At 40.8% G+C, this 22,052-nt stretch overlaps 1 protein-coding gene across 1 annotated transcript in view; it reads left to right on the top strand.

The window, feature by feature from the left end:
• The window catches only part of CNTNAP2 (contactin associated protein 2), a 2,020,907-nt gene that overhangs the window by 782,380 nt on the left and 1,216,475 nt on the right, over positions 1-22,052 (top strand). Inside the window, exon 5 of the mRNA XM_049894552.1 lies at positions 18,417-18,564. Coding sequence (XP_049750509.1) covers positions 18,417-18,564 — 148 coding nt within the window. The remainder of the gene's footprint in view (positions 1-18,416; positions 18,565-22,052) is intronic.

The following is a 22,052-nucleotide window of genomic DNA, read 5'->3' as shown; positions in this document are numbered from 1 at the left end:
TTTTAGTCAATGTAACTTAAGTGGACTGTGTTCTAAGAATGTGGTCTTTATAATCCCAATTGTTAGACAACGTCTACAATGCCTAATGTATGTGATTTTCATATGTTTTACATCTATGCTTGGAAAAACATTTGGTTCAGGGTTCTTTAAACTCTATGCCATCAGCCTTATAATTTACCCCACTCTTTATATACTTACTAAATTTTTGCCTGTTTGATATACCAATAACTGGAAGATATACACATAATGTCCCATTATTATGGTGATTTTATTAATATATTCTTATTCCAATTTCTTAACAATAATGTCTCTTCTAAAGAGCAGTTTCTACATGTAGTTATTCAAAAGTAAAGGGATAATAGAAGGTATTTCTGTATACTCATTTCCCATGATGGTAGTAGCTACGAAAGAAAGGACAGAAGTTTTAGAATATGGAAGTGAAATGGTAGGCTCTTCAGGGAATGGCTAGAATTTAGTGAGAACATTTGGAGATAGAAAAGAAAACACACAAAGTAAACCTAGGATAAATGGAGCATTTCTTAGACATACATAGCAAAATAGGGATACCTTTGATCTTTTAGGATCATTTGGCCAAGTTAAGAGACAGCTTTGCTCAGCATCAATGTTGGTCAGCCCGTCTGCACTGTCCATCTGATTTCTACAAAGGACACCTTTTTCTCTTGCTTCTTAAACAACATATTGCTAGGTAACTGCTAAATAAATAGGTTTCTCTGGAAATATGCATTATGTCAGGCCTAGATCTTTAAGTTCTGAGTCTTTGGCCATAGAGCAAATAAAAATTTGTCTTTAGGTATCTAACTTGTCTCCTGTTTCTTTTTCTCCTCATCAGAAATAAAACTGCTAAATTCATCACCTGGTCACTGTCCTTCACCTGGTCACTGTACTCTACCTGGTCACTGTCCTTCACCTGGTCACTGTATTCCACCTGGTCACTGTGCTCCACCTGGTCACTGTGCTTTACCTGGTCACTGTGCTCCACCTTGTCACTGTCCTTCACCTGGTCACCGTACCCCACCTGGTCACTGTCCTTCACTGGTCACTGCGCTCCACCTGGTCACTGCGCTCCACTTGCTCACTGCGCTTCACCTGCTCTCTGCACTTCACCTGCTCACTGCCCTTCACCTGCTCACTGCACTTTACCTGCTCACTGTACTTCACCTGGTTACTGTACTCTTAGCTTAGATTATGCTATTCAGTTGGCCACCTCAGACTGTTTGGATTGACATTTCTCCTTAAAGTTGTAGGTATTTTCTTTAGACATTGTCATTATCTATTGAATATGAAATTTAAAAAGAGAAAAATAAATCTAAGACAGTATATATGAGGCAGGGTAAACCTGTTTGGGTGGTGTACGTGGTGATTGGCACCCTGAATTAAATATTTCATTAATCTTCTTGTGTGTTTTGATTATGCCTAATTAAAAAAAAAATCATCAAAGTACAATTAATTTGAATTATTTTCACAAAAAGGTGCTAACAGACTAGTCCAAATACCTGGTAGTTACAAGAAATCATTATGCCTGCACGTTTTTTGCTTTGTATTCTTTTAGTTCAAAAAAGAATGAATTAGCTGGAAAAAAAGAGAAATGTTCAAATGTTTTGGCCTCAATTAGTAGTGATTAGTGTATTTTAATGCATGCATCTAAACTTACTTATATCTGTCTTACAAATAAAGGCATGTGAATTTTGTAGTGTACTGCTATACTGTAGTTGTTGTTGTTGGGTGCCTTCCAATTGTTTCAACTCACGGCAACCCCACATGACAGAATAGGACTAACCCTTAGTGTTTTCTAGGCTGCAATCTTTGCCAAATAGGTGTTGTCGTTATCAGGTGCCTTCAAGTTGGTTCTGACTCATAGCCGCCCTATGCACAATAGAATGAAACACTGCCTGGTCCTGTGCCATCCTCACAATCCTTGCTATGTTTGAGCCCGTTGTTTTAGCTGCTATGCCAATCCATCTCGTTGAGGGTCTCCCTCTTTCTCGCTGACCCTCTACTTTACCAAGCATGATGCCCTTCTCCGGGGAGTAGTCCCTTCCAATAACGTGTCCAAAGAACACGAGTTGAAGTCTTGCCATCCTCACTTCAGAGGAACATTCTGGCTGTACGTCTTCCAAGACATATTCTTTTGTAAGTCCATGATGTATTCAATATTCTTTGCCAACCTCATAATTCAATGGCATCAATTCTTCTTCAGTCTTCCTTATTCATCACCCAGCTTATGCATGCATATGAGGCTATTGAAAACACCATGGCTTGGGTCAGGTTCACCTTAGTCTTCAAGGTGACATCTTTGCTTTTTAACACTTTAAAGAGATCTTTTGCAGCAGTTTGCCCAATGCAATCCATCATTCGATTTCTTGACTGCTACTTCCATGGGCATTGCTTGTGGATCCAAGTAAAATGAAATCCTGTGGAATAGAAGAACCCTTTAAAGCAGAAAACAACTGATGGATCAAGGAAGTGACATTAAGTTCTGTGTGATCATAGCAAGATAGTTTTTAATAGCATAAAACAAAACTGAATTTTAAAGTATTCTGTAAAAATAAATATATATATATGTAAACAATACATTCTGTCATGCTGTAGTAGGAGAACACTATTTTTTTAGTTATAATATTAGACTTACATTCCAAATACGCTTTGCCATCAAGTGGATTCTGACTCATAGCAGCCCTGTAGGAGAGAGTAGAACAACTGCCCCTCAGGCTCTCCAAGGAGCGGTTGCTGGATTCAAACTGTTGACCTTTTGGTTAGCAGTTGAATTCCAAATGTGATGAATGAATTCAGGAAAAGTACAAAAGAAAAAATATTTTAATATATGCTTCAGAGTCATAGATTAATAAAATGGGGGAAAAAGAAAAAAGACTTAAAGTGTATCTTCGGACCAGACTCTGGAGATATTTAGGTTCCGGTAAAAATTTTGGATTGTATTGCTTATAAGAAGGGGATTTTTTGAAATCTGTGAGTTCTAGTTGGGGCTCTACTGTGATAGATATCATATTTTATATTGTAGAGAAATTAGATTGAAAAAAAGAGAGGAAAAAAAAATTCAGAAACCATGGCAGTATCTCAGGTATAAAATAATGAAAAGAGTCTAAACTCTGGGGTGAAAATGAATACTGAAAACACCTGTAACTAGGATTTGGTAATGAAAAGCATAGGAGAAGGAAGAGTAAGAAGAGTCAAAGATTTTAGGAAAAATGGGACATTGGAAATTGGGACAATCTAGGTGTTATTAGGTGTCATAGAGTTGATTTCTAGCCACAGCAGCCCCATGTGACAGAGTACGACTGTCCTTGGGTTTCCGAGGCTCTAATCTTTACGGAAGCAGATCACCAGGTCTTTCTCCCACAGAGCAGCTGTGTGGGCTTGAACCACCAACCTTTTAGCTAACAACTGAGTACTTAACTATTTGCACCACCAGGGATCCTTGGGAGAATTCTAGACAGAAATATCCCCCCCAACTGGACATACTCTGAGGACATGTGGAAATGGCATCACTGAGAGGTTATGATGTAATAGGAGATTTGGTCTCACGTGTATCAGTCAATGTTTTAGTAAGAAGGAAATGGCACGTTCAGAAGGTGTAGCTCAGAAGAATTTAATGAAGGACTATTAGCAGGCTTGGCCAGATTTATGGGCGCCAAGGAGATGGTGAGGCACTCATGCATTGCAACAGTGGGAGCCATTCCTGCTCCTAGGATGTGTGGATAAAGTGGAGAAACAGTCCCTCAAAACCAGGAGAGCTGGGGCCACAAGGAGGGTGCCAGAGGGTAGCCATCACCTGTCAGTGTGCTCATTGGGGTGCCTCATCAGGTGCTGAAGGGCAAGGGGGCTGAGTAACTCAGTCTTAGGGGTCAGTGTTCCCATTCTCAGGCTCCCGGGAGTCCAGAACGTGAACCTGGACAGCAGAGGAAACAGGCTGACAGTGGACTATCCTGGTAGAGCTCATGGCTGGATTCCAGGAAGTAGAAGATGTCACCTGTGAAGGGTATAGAGGGAAGGAGGACCTCTAGTCAACCAGAGAAAACAAAAAAGATCCAAGGAAGGTGACAGAGAGGTGATCCGAGAACCAAATAAGAATGTTCAAATGGAAACATCCTTGATAACAGAGCATCAAGGAGACAATGACTGACTGTGAGGAACGTTCAAGAAAGATCAAACCACCAAGAAAAAGTGCATCATTCTGATTTCTATTTCAAAAGAAAATATAGCAATAAGCAAGTTGCTGGACCATAGGAGAGCAAGGAGGAGGAGGGAAAAGCAGAGAATGACCCATTTATCTGGAAGTTTTGCAGTGAAGGGAGTAGATGATAAAACAAGTAGTAAAATGGAGGAACATAACTTCAGAAGGTGTGCGTTCCCCCCACCGCATAAAAGATGAAATCCAAATATACTGAAGAAGAAATGACTTCTGTGGTCTCAGAGTCAGTTTTCTCGGCTTGTTCTCTGCATCTCAAATAATCTTATGTTGTTGTTAGATGCTGTCGAGTTGGTTCCAACTCATAGCGACCCTCTGCAGAACAGAACGAAACACTGCCAGGTCCTGCACCCTCCTTACAATTGTTACGCTTGAGCTCGTCATTGCAGCCACTGTGTCAATCCACCTCGTTGAGGGTCTTCCTCTTTTCCGCTGACCCTGTACTTTGCCAAGCATGATGTCCTTCTCCAGGGACTGATCCCTCCTGACAACATGTCCAAAGTATGTAAGATGCAGCCTCGCCATCCTTGCTTCTAAGGAGCATTCTGGTTGTTCATAGAATATAAAAATGGTAGGAAACATAAGTATGTTGATTTGAGAAACAGTAAAACATTTTTAATATTCAAAGCAGAGAATGCATTTAGTGTCAGAGTTAATAATATCTCATAGCATAAAGCTAGCCAAATCAAGAATTTCAGATTTTGAAAAGATACCAATTAATGGTGCTAATTTACTTTGCCTTTGCTGAGCCTCACCCTAAATAACACTTGACAGTTTTGTTGATCTGAGGCTTATGAGGACATTTGGCTCCACATTAAGAAAGAGGTATAGTCCAGGCACTTCCCAACGAGTGTATTCTCAAATTCAGCTCCGCTCGACACTTTCCAAATACTCCGAAAAAGCAGCATTTGTGGAGAATAGCCTGAATGCTATGGAAGCCATTGCTCCCTCTCCATCCTCTCAAATATCTCTACATTTGGCCAGTCAGCAGAATCGAGTACCTGCACGGGAAATTGTGGTTAGCATTGTAAAGTTGTGTGCTTACTGAATTAGGCTTTGACATTTTTCCAGAGGGCTACATTGTGGGAAACAATGAAAAACCCTGTGTGAGGTTTGTGGCTGTGTTTTTATACAGATGGCTCTGAAGACTTTGTTCATTGTGCAGCATAGTTTCTTTTACATAAGGACTCACTTGAGAGATTTCATTCTGGGCTCAATACCAGGAATGTAGGGCTTCTACCAACAACTCATTTGGTTTTATTTTTACAGACAAGATGAATCTGGCAACTGATGTTGTCTCCATCTGTGTCTTCCATCAGAAACCCAGAAGCCAAAATTTTTTACACACGGTCCTACAAGAAAATGTTTGTCATTGTTTGTTTTTAATGTTTTTATCAAAATAGTGTACGTACAGAGCCCTGGTGGAGGAGTAGTTAAGAGCTTGGCAGCTAACCAAAATGTTGGCAGCAGTTTTTGAATCCACCAACCACTCCTTGGAAACCACATGGGGCAGTTCTACTCTGTCCTATAGGGTCATTGTGAGTTGGAATCAGCTCTATGGCAACAGGGTTTATATGTACAGGCATTTTTAAAGATTCAAATAGGACAGAAGGAATTTCACTTAAAATAATTGTCTTCCTGCTATCTCCCCATCCTCTGATTTCCTCTCCCCACACACTTATAGAATAGTTATTTCATTTATTGACATAGAAATTCCTATTGGCTACTGACTTCTCAACTGATCAATTAATATTTATCTAACTAAATTTTCCCCTCACACCTAGCCTGTTTTAGAGAGTTATACGAAATATTTTCAATTCCTATTACCTTTTTTTTGTGTTTGTGGCCGTATACGTACATATCAGTTTACTGTTTTATCGACTTTGATCATATCTTCTCATGCCTTACTTTGCAGGTGAGGAAGTGGCTCACCTGCTGTGCCTTCCACACTTTCTCTCTCATTCATTTCCACCTCCAAACCCATGTCAGTTTTGTCCAGCTTTAGTACCATCGAGGTTGATAACATTTGCGTTTTGCTGTGTAATCATAATTGTCTTTCTTGCTTTGCCTACATATTTATTTCAAGTCTTGAAAAAAACTGATAGCACTGATGTAATTATTTGTGTCCTTTCCTATGACTTGATTTGCAGGATGAAGAATAATTGAGGAGAATTTGGAGAGTAAAGATAATATAGTGTTGTTGTATGCCATTGAGTCCATTCTGACTCATGGCAATCCCATGTCACAGAGTAGAACTCACTCCTAGGGTTTTTTAGCTGTAATCATTATAGAAACAGATCACCAGGCCTTTCTCCCATGGAGTCATTGGGTGGGTTCAAACTGCCAACAATTTGGCTAGAACCTGAGTGTTTAACTGTTGTGTCACCAGGGCTCCTTAAAGATAGTATGGATACGCATTATATAATGAATTTGAGAATATATAGTAGACATTTTTCTGGCGCAACTTAATATAGATGTCTGATGGGACAACCACTTAGCAAAACTAGTAGTTTCTTAACAATTTAAACATGTATCTACTCTATGACCCAGAAATTCTGCACTGGTATTTACACAAGTGTGTTCATACCAATTTTACCATCATAGCCAAGAAATTGGAAACATTCCTGGTGTCCACCAACAGAAAAGTGGATAACAAACTGTGGCATGTTCATACAATGAAATACTGCTCAATAAAAATAAACTCTGATACACATAACAGTATGGGGGTCTCAGCAATATTATTCTGAGTGAAAGAAGCCAGTGATGTTTGATCCCATTTGTGCAAAGTTCAAAAAGAGCACAGTTAATCTGTGGTGATAGAAGTCAGAAATGTAGTTGCTTTGGTTAAGTGGTGGTACTGACTGAGAAGAGAATTGACTGAGAGGCTTTTCAAAGGAAATTTCTGGAGTGGTAAAAATGTTCTATATCTTGATAGGGGCTGGGGATTACATGGGTGAATGCATTTTTCAAAAGTATTCAATGTATTCCCTTCAGACCTGTGCACTTCACTGTATATAAATGATACCTCCAACATTATCAGAATAAAACACCACATCGCTGCCTACGCAGTCTACAGTCTAGTTGGGATACCAACGAATGAACATATATAATTTTCCACTCAGGGTAATGAGTACTATATGACATATAATTGCAGAATTTCAAAGATGCAGCAGGGTCATCAAACTTCTCCGTGGCAGAGATAATGCTATGCATTTATCAAATCTGTTTTACTGTCCTTGTCCCTTTGGCACAAGGTTATGGCTGGTGACACATGGCTGATGGCATGTGTGCAGGTCTCTGTGTGCTGTAACTGTTTTCATGTTCCTCCACGCCTCTTCTCCTGGGGTGGTCTGAGGGCCAGATATGAAGATGACCGGACAACATGATGGCATGAGTTGGACCACTGTCTGATGTCTTAGGGCTGCCATAACAAAAATTACAAAGCAAGTGGCTTTAAAGAACAGAATTTCTTTGTCTCACAGTTCTGGAGGCTGGGAGTCCAAATCAGGGTGTTGGCCTTGTTGATTCCTTCTGAGGACCTAAGTAAGAATCTGTTCTCTGCCTCTCTTCCAGCTTCTTGTGGCTTCCTGCATTCCTTGGCTTGCATCTGGGTCTGCCCTCCATCATCACATGGCTGTTATCATCTGTCCCCTCTTCTGTATCTGTCTCTGCATCTGTTCTTCCCTTTTATAAGGCATCCTTCAAATGGGGTTAAGACCAACCCTACTCCAGTATGACCTCATGCTAACTTAACTGATAACATCTTCAAAGACCTTATATCCAAGCAAGGTCACCTTCATGGGTACCAGGGGTTAGGATTTCAACATGTCTTTTTGGAGGACACAATTCAACCCATAACAGTCACTGTAAGACTCTGCGAAGCACAGCCCCTTTGCCCCCCTTCCTTCCATGCTGAGCTGCAATGAGAGTAAGAAGTAATCATGTTATATTAAACCACTTAGGGAGGGAGGGAAGGAGCAAGAAGGAAGCAGAGTCTGGAGATTAGGAGATGAGATTGCAGAGGAATACACATGGGAGGCAGTGACACCATCACAGACTGAGCACAGAGGAGCTTGAGGACGAACTGGAACACCATTGTCATGGGGTCCCCATGAGAAATGAAGAAAGGAATACACAGAATAAAGGACTAGATCTTTCAAATTTTTACCTCAGTTTCCTAAGTCAAAAGGAGCCCTGGTGACACAGTGGTTAAGCACTCGGCTGCTAACCGAAAGGTCATCAGTTCAAACCTTCCAGCCACTCCATGGGAGAAAGATGTGGCGGCCTACTTCCATAAAGATTTACAGCCTTGGGAACCCTATGCGGCAGTCCTTCTCTGTCCTATAAGGTTGCTATGAGTTGGAATCAAATCAAAGGCAATAGGTGGTGGTTGTTTCTAAGTCAAATTATTGTTCTTACAACATATTCTTGTATTAATTACTGAGTCCCTCCCTTCTTCAAGTAAAAGAATTCTAAATGCTTTTCATAACTTGGATGAAATGAAAGAGAAAAGAAGATATATTTACTTGGGTTGAGGACAGTGTCCAGAAAGAGTACTGCTCTCGTCCATTGATGGACTGTTTCTTGGCCTTTGTCCCACAACACCTTTGCAATCCATGAAGCATGTGCTCTTAGGACAGTCCAGAATAATCACCCGTGAGAACGTGCGAGGTTCCTGGGCAGCTCCCGTATCATTCCTGGCATCTCTCCCCTGACGTTTGCATAACCTTTACTTTTTTCTCCCAAGATCGTTGTGATTTTGAGCCACTTGGCACACTTCCAATGGCATGCACGTACCTCTGGGAGCTCTCTTTTCATTCTCTTAACATCTTCCTGAATCACATCAGCATATTCCATTTTTCCTCTAGGACATTATGGTTTATTCACCATTAATGTTTCCGGAAAAGTTCTTGTCATATCCAGAAACAAGAGTCTGTAAGGGGCAGGCAGGTGGAAAGCATGCTTGCATTCATTCATTGAGTTGGGCTGTCAACAGGCCATTACTGAACTCTTACTGTGTGACCAGCACTGTACCTGGGCTTCAGATACGGTGGTGGGCTGGAGAGGAAGGACCCCAATCTTCAAATCTGACTTATACATTTCTGAAACACCATTAGTCAGATGTTCAAAAACATAATTCAGTGAGCACAGCTGAGTGGAGGGAAGGAAGGTGTTGGGCACTATGAAAGCATCCTTACAGAGTGGCTGGGTTGAGGGTCTGGGTAGGGAAGGCCCACCTATCTAACCTGAGTCCCACAGGGTGGGTTTACACAGCCAGGTAAAGAAGGCCAGCAAGAGATGCCAGGTGAGGAGGTCAGTGTGGAGTAGATCAGACGCAGCGCTTGGCCCGGGGCGTCCTTCCTTCCTGGCTTAGCCACAGGCATCACTAAATCTGGAAACGCGCATCAGGCCTCAAACCTCTGTTCCTGCATCTCATGTGAATTGTTATCGTGGGAAAATGAAATCTAAAATCCAGGCAAGAAGTAAAATTTCCCTTAAGAAAAAACCATTTATACTGATCAGAGGTTTATGACATCAACTTAGGGATAATCAATGTTTCTCTTCCAGTGGTGAGGCTATGTTCAGAGAAGTCGGGGCTCTCATTTCGGGAAGTGCACACAAGTTGTTGTTTTTACCCTCACATTGCTTCCCACGTGGGCGACTGTCGTCAGAAACACAGAAAGCTCTTTGGAAGGCTTACTCACACAACAGCAAAGTGTTTACGGCATGTTTTGCAAACGGACGCCAAACCCTGGAGCTAAGATGTGGAGTCTCATTCATCCACTGTGGAAGCATGCTATCTCTTATTTGGAGTCTCTTACAAAGTGAGGCTTTAGTGAGGACTATATATATTTATTCTCTTTGTAACGTACACTTCAGACCCATATTAGTGACTTTGAGGGGCGGTGTTAGTTCACGCATCCCCACATAATCCAAAATCTCTGCACTTTTTCCTCCAATTTGATAAATTATATGCCTCTGGGATTTTCTACCACCACCCGCCTCTCAGTTTGTCATAAATACTGTGGTGGCTTTTGCGTTGCTGTGATACTGGAAGCTAGACCACCAGTATTTCAAACACACCAGCAGGGTCACCCATGGTGGACAAGTTTCAGCAGGGCTTCCATACTAAGACACACTAGGAAGAAAGACTTGGCGAGCTACTCACGTAAATTAGCCAGCAAAAACCCTGTGGATTCACAGAACACGGTTGGGTGCAGAGCTCAAAGATGAGCCCCCGAGGCTGGAAGACGCTCAACATACATAGTGGCTACAACAATGGACCCGAGCTGACCAATGATGGTGAAGATGGCACAGGACTGGGCAGAATTTCCCTCTGTTGTACGTGGGGTCACTATGCGTTGCAGCTGACTAGATGGCAAGTAACAACGCAGAGCTTACAGGATACTTTAACACAGTTGACTGGTTTTTAAATGCCAAGTGGCTGAATTGTCTTCCAATGTTGTTAGACATTTGTATCCCCTAAGCTGAAGTATTAGCTTGAGCACGATGTTCTCTGAGACCAGGCTTTACCAAACTGCAGCCCTCTAGCCAAATCTGGTCCATGCCTGCCCTTTCATAGCCTGTGAGCTCAGAATGGTTTCTATATTAACTGTTAAGAAAAAAAATAAAAGGGGAATAAAGAAATTCATAGAATCCAGTGAGAATGAAAACACTTCCTATCAGAACCTTTGGGACACAGCAAAAACAGTGCTCAGAGGCCAATTTATATCAATAAATGCACACATCCAAAAAGAAGAAAGGGCCAAAATCAAAGAATTGTCCGTACAACTTGAACAAATAGAAAGAGAGCAACAAAAGAAACCCACAGGCACCAAAAGAAAACAAATAATAAAAATTAGAGCTGAACTAAATGAAATAGAAAACAAAAATAAATGAGACAAAAAGACCAAAAGCTGTTTTTTTGGAAAAAATCAACAAAATTGATAAACTACTGGCCAAACTGACAAAAGAAAAACAGGAGAGGAAACAAATAACCCAAATAAGAAATGAGATGAGTGATATTACAACAGACCCAACTGAAATTAAAAGAATCATATCAGATTACTGTGAAAAACTATACTCAAATTTGAAAACCTAGAAGAAATGGATGAATCCCTAGAAACACACTACCTACCTAAACTAACACAAACAGAGGTAGAACAACTACATAGACCCATAACAAAAGAGATTGAAAAGATAATAAAAAAAATTCCCAACAAAGAAAAGCCTTGGTCCGGATGGCTTCACTGCAGAGGTCTACCAAACCTTCAGAGGAGAGTTAACACCACTACTCCTAAAGGTATTTCAGAGCATAGAAAAGGACAGAATACTACCAAACTCATTCTATGAAGCTACCATATCCCTGATACCAAAACCAGGTAAAGACACCACAAGAAAAAGAAAATTATAGACCTATATCCCTCATGAACATAGATGCCAAAATCCTCAACAAAATTCTAGCCAATAGAATTCAACATATCAAAAAAATAATTCACCATGACCAAGTGGGATTCATACCAGGTATGCAGGGATGGTTCAACGTTAGAAAAACAATTAATGTAATCCACCACATAAATAAAACAAAACATAAGAATCACATGATTTTATCAATTGATGCAGAAAAGGAATTTGACAAAGTTCAACACCCACTCATGATAGAAACTCTCAGCAAAATAGGAATAGAAGGAAAATTCCTCAACATAATAAAGGGCATTTATACAAAGCCAACAGCCAACATCACCCTAAATGGAGAGACCCTGAAAGCATTCCCACTGAGATCAGGAACCAGACAAGGATGCCCTTTATCACTGCTTTTATTTAACATGGTGTTGGAGGTCCTAGCCAGAGCAATTGGGCTAGATAAAGAAATAAAGGGCATCCAGATTGGCAAGGAAGAAGTAAAAGTATCTCTATTTGCAGATGACATGATCTTATACACAGAAAACCCTAAGGAATCCTCAAGAAAACTACTGAAACTAATAGAAGAGTTCAGCAGAGTATCAGGATACAAGATAAACATACAAAGATCAGTTGGATTCCTCTACACCAACAAAAAGAACATCGAAGAGGAAATCACCAAATCAATGCCATTTACAGTAGCCCCCAAGAGGATAAAATACTTGGGAATAAATCTTACCAGAGATGTGAAAGATTTATACAAAGAAAACTACAGTACACATCTACAAGAAACCAAAAGAGACTTTCATAAGTGGAAAAACATACCTTCCTCATGGATAGGAAGACTTAACATTATAAAAATGTCTATTCTACCAAAAGTGATCTATACATTTAATGCAATTCCGATCCAAATCCCAACAACATTCTTTAATGAGATGGAGAAACAAATCACCAACTTCATATGGAAGGGAAAGAGGCCCCGGATAAATAAGGCATTACTGAAAAAAGAACAAAGTGAGAGGCCTTACTTTACCTGATTTTAGAACCTATTATACTGCCACAGCACTCAAAACAGCCTGGTACTGGTACAACAAGAGATACATAGACCAATGGAACAGAATTGAGGATCCAGACATAAATCCATCCACATGTGAGCAGTTGATATTTGACAAAGGCCCCAAAACAGTTAAATGGGGAAAAGACAGTCTGTTTAACAAATAGTGCTGACATAACTGGATATCCATCTACAAAGAAGTTAAACAAAACCCATACCTCATTCCAGGCACAAAAACAAACTCAAAATGAATCAAAGACCTAAATATAAAATCTAAAACGATAAACATCATGGAAGAAAAAATAGGGACAACTTTAGGAGCCCTGATACACGGCATAAACAGTATACAAAACATTGTAAAGAATGCAGAAGAAAAACTAGATAACTGGGAGCTCCTAAAAATCAAACACCTGTGCTCATCCAAAGACTTCACCAAAAGAGTAAAAAGACTACCTACAGACTGGGAAAAACCTTTTAGCTATGACATTTCTGATCAGTGCCTGATCTCTAAAATCTACAGGATACTGCAAAAACTCAACTGCAAAAATACAAATAACCCAATTAAAAATTGGGCAAAAAGATATGAATAGACACTTCACTAAAGACGACATTCAGGTAGCTAATAGATACATGAGGAAATGCTCACGATCATTAGCTGTTAGAGAAATGCAGATCAAAACTACAATGAGATTTCATCTCACTCCAACAAGGCTGGCATTAATCAAAAAAACACAAAAGAATAAATGTTGGAGAGGCTGTGGAGAGATTGGAACACTTATACACTGCTGGTGGGAATGTCGAATGGTACAACCACTTTGGAAATCGATTTGGCGCTTCCTTAGAAAGCTAGAAATAGAACTACCATACGATCCAGCAATCCCACTCCTTGGACTATATCCTAGAGAAATCAGAGCCTTTACACGAACAGATATATGCACACCCATGTTTATTGCAGCACTGTTTACAATAGCAAAAAGATGCAAGCAACCAAGGTGCCCATCAAAAGATGAATGGATAAATAAATTATGGTATATTCACACAATGGAATACTATGCATCAATAAAGAACAGTGAGGAATCTGTGAAACATTTCATAACATGGAGGAACCTGGAAGGCATTATGCTGAGTGAAATTAGTCAGTTGCCAAAGGACAAATAATGTATAAGACCACTATTACAAGAACTTGAGAAATAGTTTAAACTGGAAAGAAAACATTCTTCTGTGGTTACAAGAGAGGGGAGGGTGGGAGAAGGGTATTCACTAGATAGTAGATAAGAACTACTTTAGGTGATGGGAAGGACAACACACTATACAGGGGAGGTCAGCACAACTGGACTAAACCAAAAGCAAAGAAGTTTCCTGAATAAACTGAATATTTCAAAGGCCAGTGTAGCAGAGGCAGGGGCCTGGGGACCATGGTTTCAGGGGACATCTAAGTCAATTGGCATAATAAAATCTTTTAAGAAAACATTCCGCATCCCACTTTGGTGAGTGGCATCTGGGGTCTTAAATGCTAGCAAGCGGCCATCTAAGATGCATCAATTGGTCTCAACCCACCTGGATCAAAGGAGAGTGAAGAACACCAAGGACACAAGGTGATTACAAGCCCAAGAGACAGAAAGGGCCACATGAACCAGTGACTACATCATCCTGAGACCTGAAGAACTAGATGGTGCCCGGCTACAGCTGATGACTGCCCTGACAGGGAACATAGCAGTGAACCCCTGAGGAAGCAGGAGAGCAGTGGGATGCAGATCCCAAATTCACATAAAAAGACCAGACTTAATGGTCTGACTGAGACTAGAAGGACCCCGGTGGTCATGGCCCCCAGACCTTCTGTTGGCCCAGGACAGGAGCCATTCCTGAAGCCAACTCTTCAGACATGGATTGGAGTGGACAATGGGTTGGAGAGGGATGCTGGTGAGGATTGAGCTTCTTGGATCAGGTGGACACTTGAGACTATGTTGGCATCTCCTGCCTGGAGGGAAGATGAGAGGGTGCATGGGTTTAGAAGCTGGCGAAATGGACACAAAAAGAGAAAGTGGAGGGAGAGAGCGGGCTGTCTCATTAGGGGGAGAGTAATTGGGAGTGTGTAGCAAGGTGTATATAAGTTTTTGTGTGAGAGACTGACTTGATTTGTAAACTTTCACTTAAAGCACAATAAAAATTATAAAAAATAAATAAAGGAAAAAGAAGAAGGATACGGGTCAGAATGATGTAATCTACAAAGTCTAAAGCATTACTATCTGGCCCTCTACAGAAAACATTTGCCGCCCCCATCTGAGACCATCCAAAATGTTGTTTGACCTACAAGAAAAATTTTGTGCACATGGTAGTGGGGGGGGGGGGTGGCGGGAGGGTGGATTTTCAGTTACTAACAGCCGAGTATTTTTAGATTATTCTAAAATTCACATATGAATGACTCACATAATAGTATTTTTAGATTATTCTAACATTCACATATGAATGACTCACATAATGTTGAAAAAATTGTAGAAAAGAGCTCAAACTCTGCTGTGTATTTGCACCATTTATAGGACGGTTCACTCTACAAGTTGCACCAAAGGCTTAAGTTTAACATTTTATTATGTTGATCTTAACTTTAGTGAACATAAAGCTTTGTGTTAATAAAAGAAAAACAAACAAAACCCCGTCCTTCTGATCTTCTACACAAACCACAGCCAGCAAAGGGTATTTCACTGCAGCAAAGTGTGTCCCACAAGCTGCTGTGAGTGGATCTCTCAGCCTTCCCATGAAGAAGGCGTTTCCCTGTACCCACAAAGCACAGGCTACTGTACAGGGTGTCTAAGTTCCAGTGTTAAAGGTTATCATCCAATCTCAGAAAGATTCTAATTCATTTCAGTTTTTTTTATGAAGAGCTCCAAATCCTAGAAGTTTTGTAAAAAGTAGCTATGTATCTTAGCTTATATCTTTTTTTTTTTTAATCTTGTTTTCACTCTCTTTCCTCTGTGAAAAGCTGCTAGTGAATGTGAAAAGAAGTCACATTTGGTGAAAAATGTTCCTTTTTAAGGCCCATGACAGTTTAGTCATTGCTACTAAATGGCCTGTCCTGTGGCTGAGGAGCCTTTTTCACGTTTAGTGACCAGGGTCATGCACATCTTTTCATCAGTCATATTAAACCATCAGAGGACAAAGATGAGTACAGGAGGCATCTCACAACATGGATGAACCTGGAGGGCATTATGCTGAGTGACAGAAGTCAGTCACAAAAGGACAAATACTGTCTGAGGCCATTATTATTAAAACTCAAGAAAAGGTTTACACACACACACCAAAAAAAATCAGAGAAATCTTGATGCTCGTGACTACCATAGGAGCATGTTTTGGGAAAAGATGTAAGAAACAATATTATGATGTCAAAATTGGAGGATATAAAAATGAAGAGAAAAAAATATATATAACATCTAATGAATAGCCTGGACATCAAATGGGAGTTCAAAATGTGTTATGATAAAAATTATCTATCAAAAATTGATAATTCCACAATAAATACAAATATCAAACATCAAAAATGAAGTTTGTGTGCTGTGGAGGTTGACAACAAATTGTGGGAACTGAGGACGTTTCTGCCAAGCCCAGAGAACATGCCCCACATCCTGAGCCTGGAGGGCAGAAGTTTAGGATAACAAGTAACCTGGCTTTTAGATGGAATGACTAGCCACCCTGTTTCTTTAGATGTATGTATGTGTAACCAACGTCCTGAGTCTTCAGTCCCTACATTGCAGGCAAACCGACGCCTAGCCACTTATGTCGTTCATCTTCTTAGCAAAATTGACATTTCCAAGGAAGAAGGGACTTCAAGGGATATTTGGATGAATATCTGAAAGACTGATGGAACCCACCTGGATTTCCCTAACTTCCTCTGTTCCTTGGACCGTTGTTAGGTACCATCAAGTCAGTTCCAACTCATAGCGACCCTATGCACAACAGAACGAAACACTGCCCGGTCCTGCGCCATCCTTACAATCATTGTTATGCTTGAGCTCATTGTTGTAGCCACTGTGTCAATCCACCTCACTGAGGGTCTTCCTTTTTTCCGCTGACCCTGTACTCTGCCAAGCATGATGTCCTTCTCCAGGGGCTGATCCCTCCTGAGAACATGTCCAAAGTATGTGAGACATAGTCTTGCCATCCTTGCCTCTAAGGAGCATTCTGGTTGTACTTCTTCCAAGACAGATTTGTTTGTTCTTTTGGCAGTCCACGGTATATTCAATATTCTTTGCCAGCACCACAATTCAAAGGTATCAATTCTTCTTCAGTCTTCCTTATTCATTGTCCAGCTTTCACATGCTTAGATGATGCTATTGAAAATACCATGGCTTGGGTCAGGCACACCTTAGTCTTCAGGGTGACATCTTTGTTCTTCAACACTTTAAAGAGGTTCTTTGCTGCAGATTTCCCCAAAGCAATGCATCTTTTGATTTCTTGACTGCTGTTACCATGGCTGTTGATTGTGGATCCAAGTAAAATGAAATCCTTGACAACTTCAATCTTCTCTCCGTTTATCATGATGTTGCTTATTGGTCCAGTAGTGAGGATTTTTGTTTTCTTTATGTTGAGGTATAATCCACACTGAAGGGTGTGATCTTTGATCTTCATTAGTAAGTGCTTCAAGTCCTCTTTGCTTTCAGCAAGCAAGGTTGTGTCATCTGCATAACGCAGGTTGTTAATGAGTCTTCCCCCAATCCTGATGCCATGTTCTTTCTATAGAGTTCAGCCTCTCGGATTATTTTTTCAGCATACAGATTGAATAGGTGTGGTGAAAGGATACAAGCCTGACACACATCTTTCCTGACTTTAAACCACGCAGTATCCCCTTGTTCTGTTCAAATAACTGCCTCTTGATCTATGTACATTTCAACTAGGAAGTCGAAAATGTCCCTTGGGTGAGAGAACCTCTACAGATGTATATACCCCATCTTAGGGGCATCGCCTTGGAAAAGGGTCAGAACAGAACTGATAAACAATTTGTAGTCAGGAAGAATTTCATACATCATTGTCTGGAAGAACAATTAAAGTAATACCGATTTACCCTGAAACACAGCTCCCACTCTGACCCTTGGAGTCTATTTCCCAAAACTGACTGAGTTCCTCAGAAGAGCACAATTCCCAAGGCAAAACAGTCTTACTGGTTTACCTAGACCATTGTTTGACCCAAAGGCAATTTTTAGAAAACCAGTTTCTTTAAGGATCAAGACTCAAAGGGACATCTAAGGGCACATGGCTTGAGTGGGTCACCCCAATTTGTGGACCCCAGTAATCTGGAATCTAGAAGAATTAAAAACTGTTTCTAGGTGCTCAACTGCCATTTTCACTAACTGATGGTGAAAGGTTGCCTCTGATTCCTACAGGTGACAGGAGAAGGTAATCTGGGTGAATATTTTCAGAAAGAGAGAAACAAAATCCAGAATATTGGGGCTCATGATTTAAATGTGCACTGAATGTCAGTGGGTGCTGTAAAGGGTTTCCTTCTCTTAACCTGTGGGTGTATTTTGCATCTGAAGGGGCCATGGAAACTTCGGCTGACTTCTCATTTAAAACTGGACTTGCTTTCAAATTAAGGGCATGTGGAAGCTTTGTTCCAATTTCCTGGGGTGCGAAGAGTATACAACTGTGCAACAGATGGGAAGATCTGAGTTTACTTTAGCACATAGAGAACGTGCTTGTGTCTGAAGTATATTTTTTTCCTAATGTCAGTGCCCTTTCTTCTCCCAGGCCTTCCCCGGGAACATCAACTCGGACGGTGTGGTCCGGCACGACCTGCAGCACCCGGTGACCGCACGCTACGTGCGCCTGGTGCCCCTGGACTGGAACGCCGAGGGCCGCATCGGACTGCGTGCCGAGGTCTACGGCTGCCCCTACTGTGAGTGCCCGTGCTCGCGCGCAGCGTGTTGTCCGCACCTCAGACATAACGCTTGTTTTCCATCGTTTAGCATCACTGGCTACCTCTGCCAGTGCCCTACCTTCTTATTTTATCATAGATGAAATGTATAGTTGTATCACTGCGTGTATGAAATGTGTATCACACATATGCAAGGAAATGCAACTTCATTTTTGTTCAATAGATTTAAACCACAAAGCTTACCATGTTGCCTGAAGTCTTATGGAATATTTGAAAAGGAGAAACCAGGGGTTGAGGTGGATAAATTTGGATCCTTGTTATAGTGTGGCCTGGGTATCTATGGAAGCAGGTCCCTGTATTCACACTTTCTTGCTGTCGGCATCAGTATAGGAAGGCCAAAGTAAACTGTGATATTTTTCTCAGCACAACAGTTTTTATCAGAAACATCAACAAACCTGTGGCCATTGAGTCAATTCCAACTCATGGCGACCCTATAGGACAAAGTAGAACTGCCCCGTAGGGTTTCCAAGGAGCAGCTGGTGGATTAGAACTGCCAACCTTTAGGTTAGCAGCCGAGCTCTTAACCACTGCACCACCAGGGCTCTTATCAGGAGCATATTGACCTTTTAATAAGTGAAAATACTTACTGCTGTTCATGGAAACCAAGATTTAGCATGTGTCAGAAACTACACCTAACATTAGTACTACCACAGCGAAGAGGAAACGTGAACATTGAGAGAGAAAGCTGGACGGTCGATCCAATAGTAGTAAATATGACAAAAACAGTAAAAGCAAAATTTGCTCAAAGGCACAGAGCCAGAGAAAGCAGAAAGGGGACCCAGAGGTGGAGCTGGCGACCCCTATTCTCCCCACTCCTTAATCCCAACGGTGGAAACTCACACAGCCGGCACATGTTGATGAAAGAAGCATCCTTGCCCCGGAAGCATTTATGGTCCTACTACTTCTCAATGTAAAAACAAGGCAAAACAGACCAAAAACACCTGCTTTTTATCACTATAGATTAGTTTTTCCTTGTTTTTAAATATCATACAGATGGAGTCATAAAATATGCATTATTTTGTGTCCTGTGTCTTTTGGCCAAAATAATGTTTGTGAGAATCACTCAAGTTGTTATTTGAGATGTTCATTTGCTTACTTTCATTGGTGTTATTCTATTGTATAAATATTCCTACATCATTTGTCAAGTTGATGGGCATTTGAGTTATCTGCAGATTTGGGCTATTCTGGTAGAATTGCTATAAAGGTCTCTGATGCATATAGACCTGAATAAACAAGCAAAACCCAAACCCTTTGCCATCAAGTTGATTTCAACTCCTGTCGACCCTATAGGACAGAGTAGAGTTGTCCCAAAGGGTTTCTAAGGCTGTATTTTTTTAATCTTTATAAAAGCAAACTGCCATATCTTTCTCCCACAGAGCAGCTGGTAGGTTCAAACTATCAACCTTTAGGTTAAGAACCAAGCATTTAACCACTGTGCCATCAAGGCTCCCGTGGCTATAGACCCAGGAGGGGATGATGCTAAGCTAGCAGTCAGTATGTTCAGATTTGTCAAGACTAAAACAAATGTTTCCTCAGCGGATGTATCAACTTAGACTCTCACAAGCACTGTATAGTAGAGTTTCTGTTGCCCCACAAATTTACAAAAATTTAGTATTGTCTTTTTTCAAATTTTAGGCACGCTGGTGGGTGTTTCTTTATATTTCATGCTAGTTTTAGTGTTATGTTTCCCTGATTTCTAAAAATGCTTTTTGGTCATCTGGATATCCTCTTTTTTGAGGTGTTTTTCAAAAATTCTGCCCACGTTTCTGTTGGATTGTCTCTTATTTGTTTTCTAATTGATTTGAGTAGTTTTTACTGCCAAGTTTGTCCTTTTTTTCATTCTGCTTATGACATCTGGACATGTATCTGATTTTTGAAGTAGTTTTCTTTAAAGATAATAACTTTAAAGGCAATGCTGTTGATGAGGTTGCTCAAGAAGGACCCTCTGGAAAGGGAAGGAGCAGGCTGCCAGAAGGCAAATCGTCCTGACTCAGGTGTGGCTAAAATACGAGGCGCTCTCGTCTCTGAAAGCGAATGGGAAGTTGTTGTCATGGGCTTTTCCATCACGCAAAGCATCGGCAATCACAAGACAGGGAAGAAAACACCTCAGGCAAAATAGGAAGTCAGACTTTGCTGGGGTATCAGCCCCTCCAGGGGAAATCGTTGAGCATCGGAAAATTGTGTTAACATTGATACCAATAGGTACTGGCCGAGTCCGTGATAAGTTGGCAACATAGATAAAGAAATTGTAGTGTGAAGGTTCCAAAGGATCTAGCCAAATTCCAGGTGCTGAGTGAGGTCTCTTTAAGACTGATTTTTTTTCTAGCAATCCTGAGTTCTAAACTCTATTTTAGATGTGAGAAAACCGAGGTCAGGGAGAGAATACAGAATTCTTTCCTCTGCACTCTGAGAATGGGAGCCTGTGTGTGGAAAGCTGCACAAATTCAGAAACATAAGTAAAAAAAGAACACGCAAATCACCAGTGTCAGGTCAATTAAAACAGCTGCATTGGCTTGGGCTAAACTTCCCTTTGATAGCTTTCTTACAAGAGTTTAACGTATCCTCTTGTAAAATTCAGGTTCTTCTTAGTTTCAGTTCCCCCCCGCCCCCGAAGATAACGCTGTTTCAGTTCCAGCAATCTCAAAAATGAACCACATTCTGTTTTACTTGGGGAAGTCCAGAGCTAGTATTCATCTTCAGAGACTCCTGAAGTTTCAAACTGGTAGAACTGTAATTTTCTAGTATCAGGTAGGTCAATCTGTGAGTCTTCAAATGTAAGGGTATGTCCATGAACTACTAACAAGAAGTTTCTCTCATCTCAGTTCATCCATTTGTTCTGTCACTCTGTTTCCCTATATGTTGCATGTATTATACGATCTCCGTCTTTCTATCTATTTATCTGAGTTCAGCTTCTCTGAAGACTGAAATCAAGTGCATCCATGTATCTGTTATTTCTCTAAAACAAATATTTTTTTCTATATAAATAGAAAAGCAGCATTGTAGTATGCTGAATAATGGCCACAGAGGTATCAGGTCCTTGTCCCTGGAACAGGTAAATGTTACTTTATATGGCAAAATCTTTGCAGATGTAATTAAATGAATCATCTCAAGCTAGGGAGATTATCCTGTCTTATCCAAGTATCACACGTATCCTTTAAAAGGGAGGTAGATTTCATAGACAGAAGAGAAACAGGCCGTGTGATTATGGAGGCAGAGACTGGAGTGATGTGACCTGATGCCAAGGAAGCTGGAAGAGGCAGGGGACAGATTCTCCACTAGAGCCTCCAAATGTATCCGAGCCCTGCTGACACCTCAATTTCAGCCCAGTAACCCTGATTTAGCACTTCTGGCCTCCAGAACTGTAAGAGAATAAATTTCTATTGTTGTAAGCCACCAAGTCTGCAGTAACTTGTTACAGCAGCAACAGGAAACTAATACAAGTATTAAAG

This window comes from Elephas maximus, chromosome 8 (assembly GCF_024166365.1).
Source record: "Elephas maximus indicus isolate mEleMax1 chromosome 8, mEleMax1 primary haplotype, whole genome shotgun sequence".
In the NCBI taxonomy this organism is placed as follows: Eukaryota; Metazoa; Chordata; class Mammalia; order Proboscidea; family Elephantidae; genus Elephas; species Elephas maximus.
Note: the sequence above shows the minus strand (reverse complement) of the source record. Positions and strands in the feature narration are given on the sequence as shown.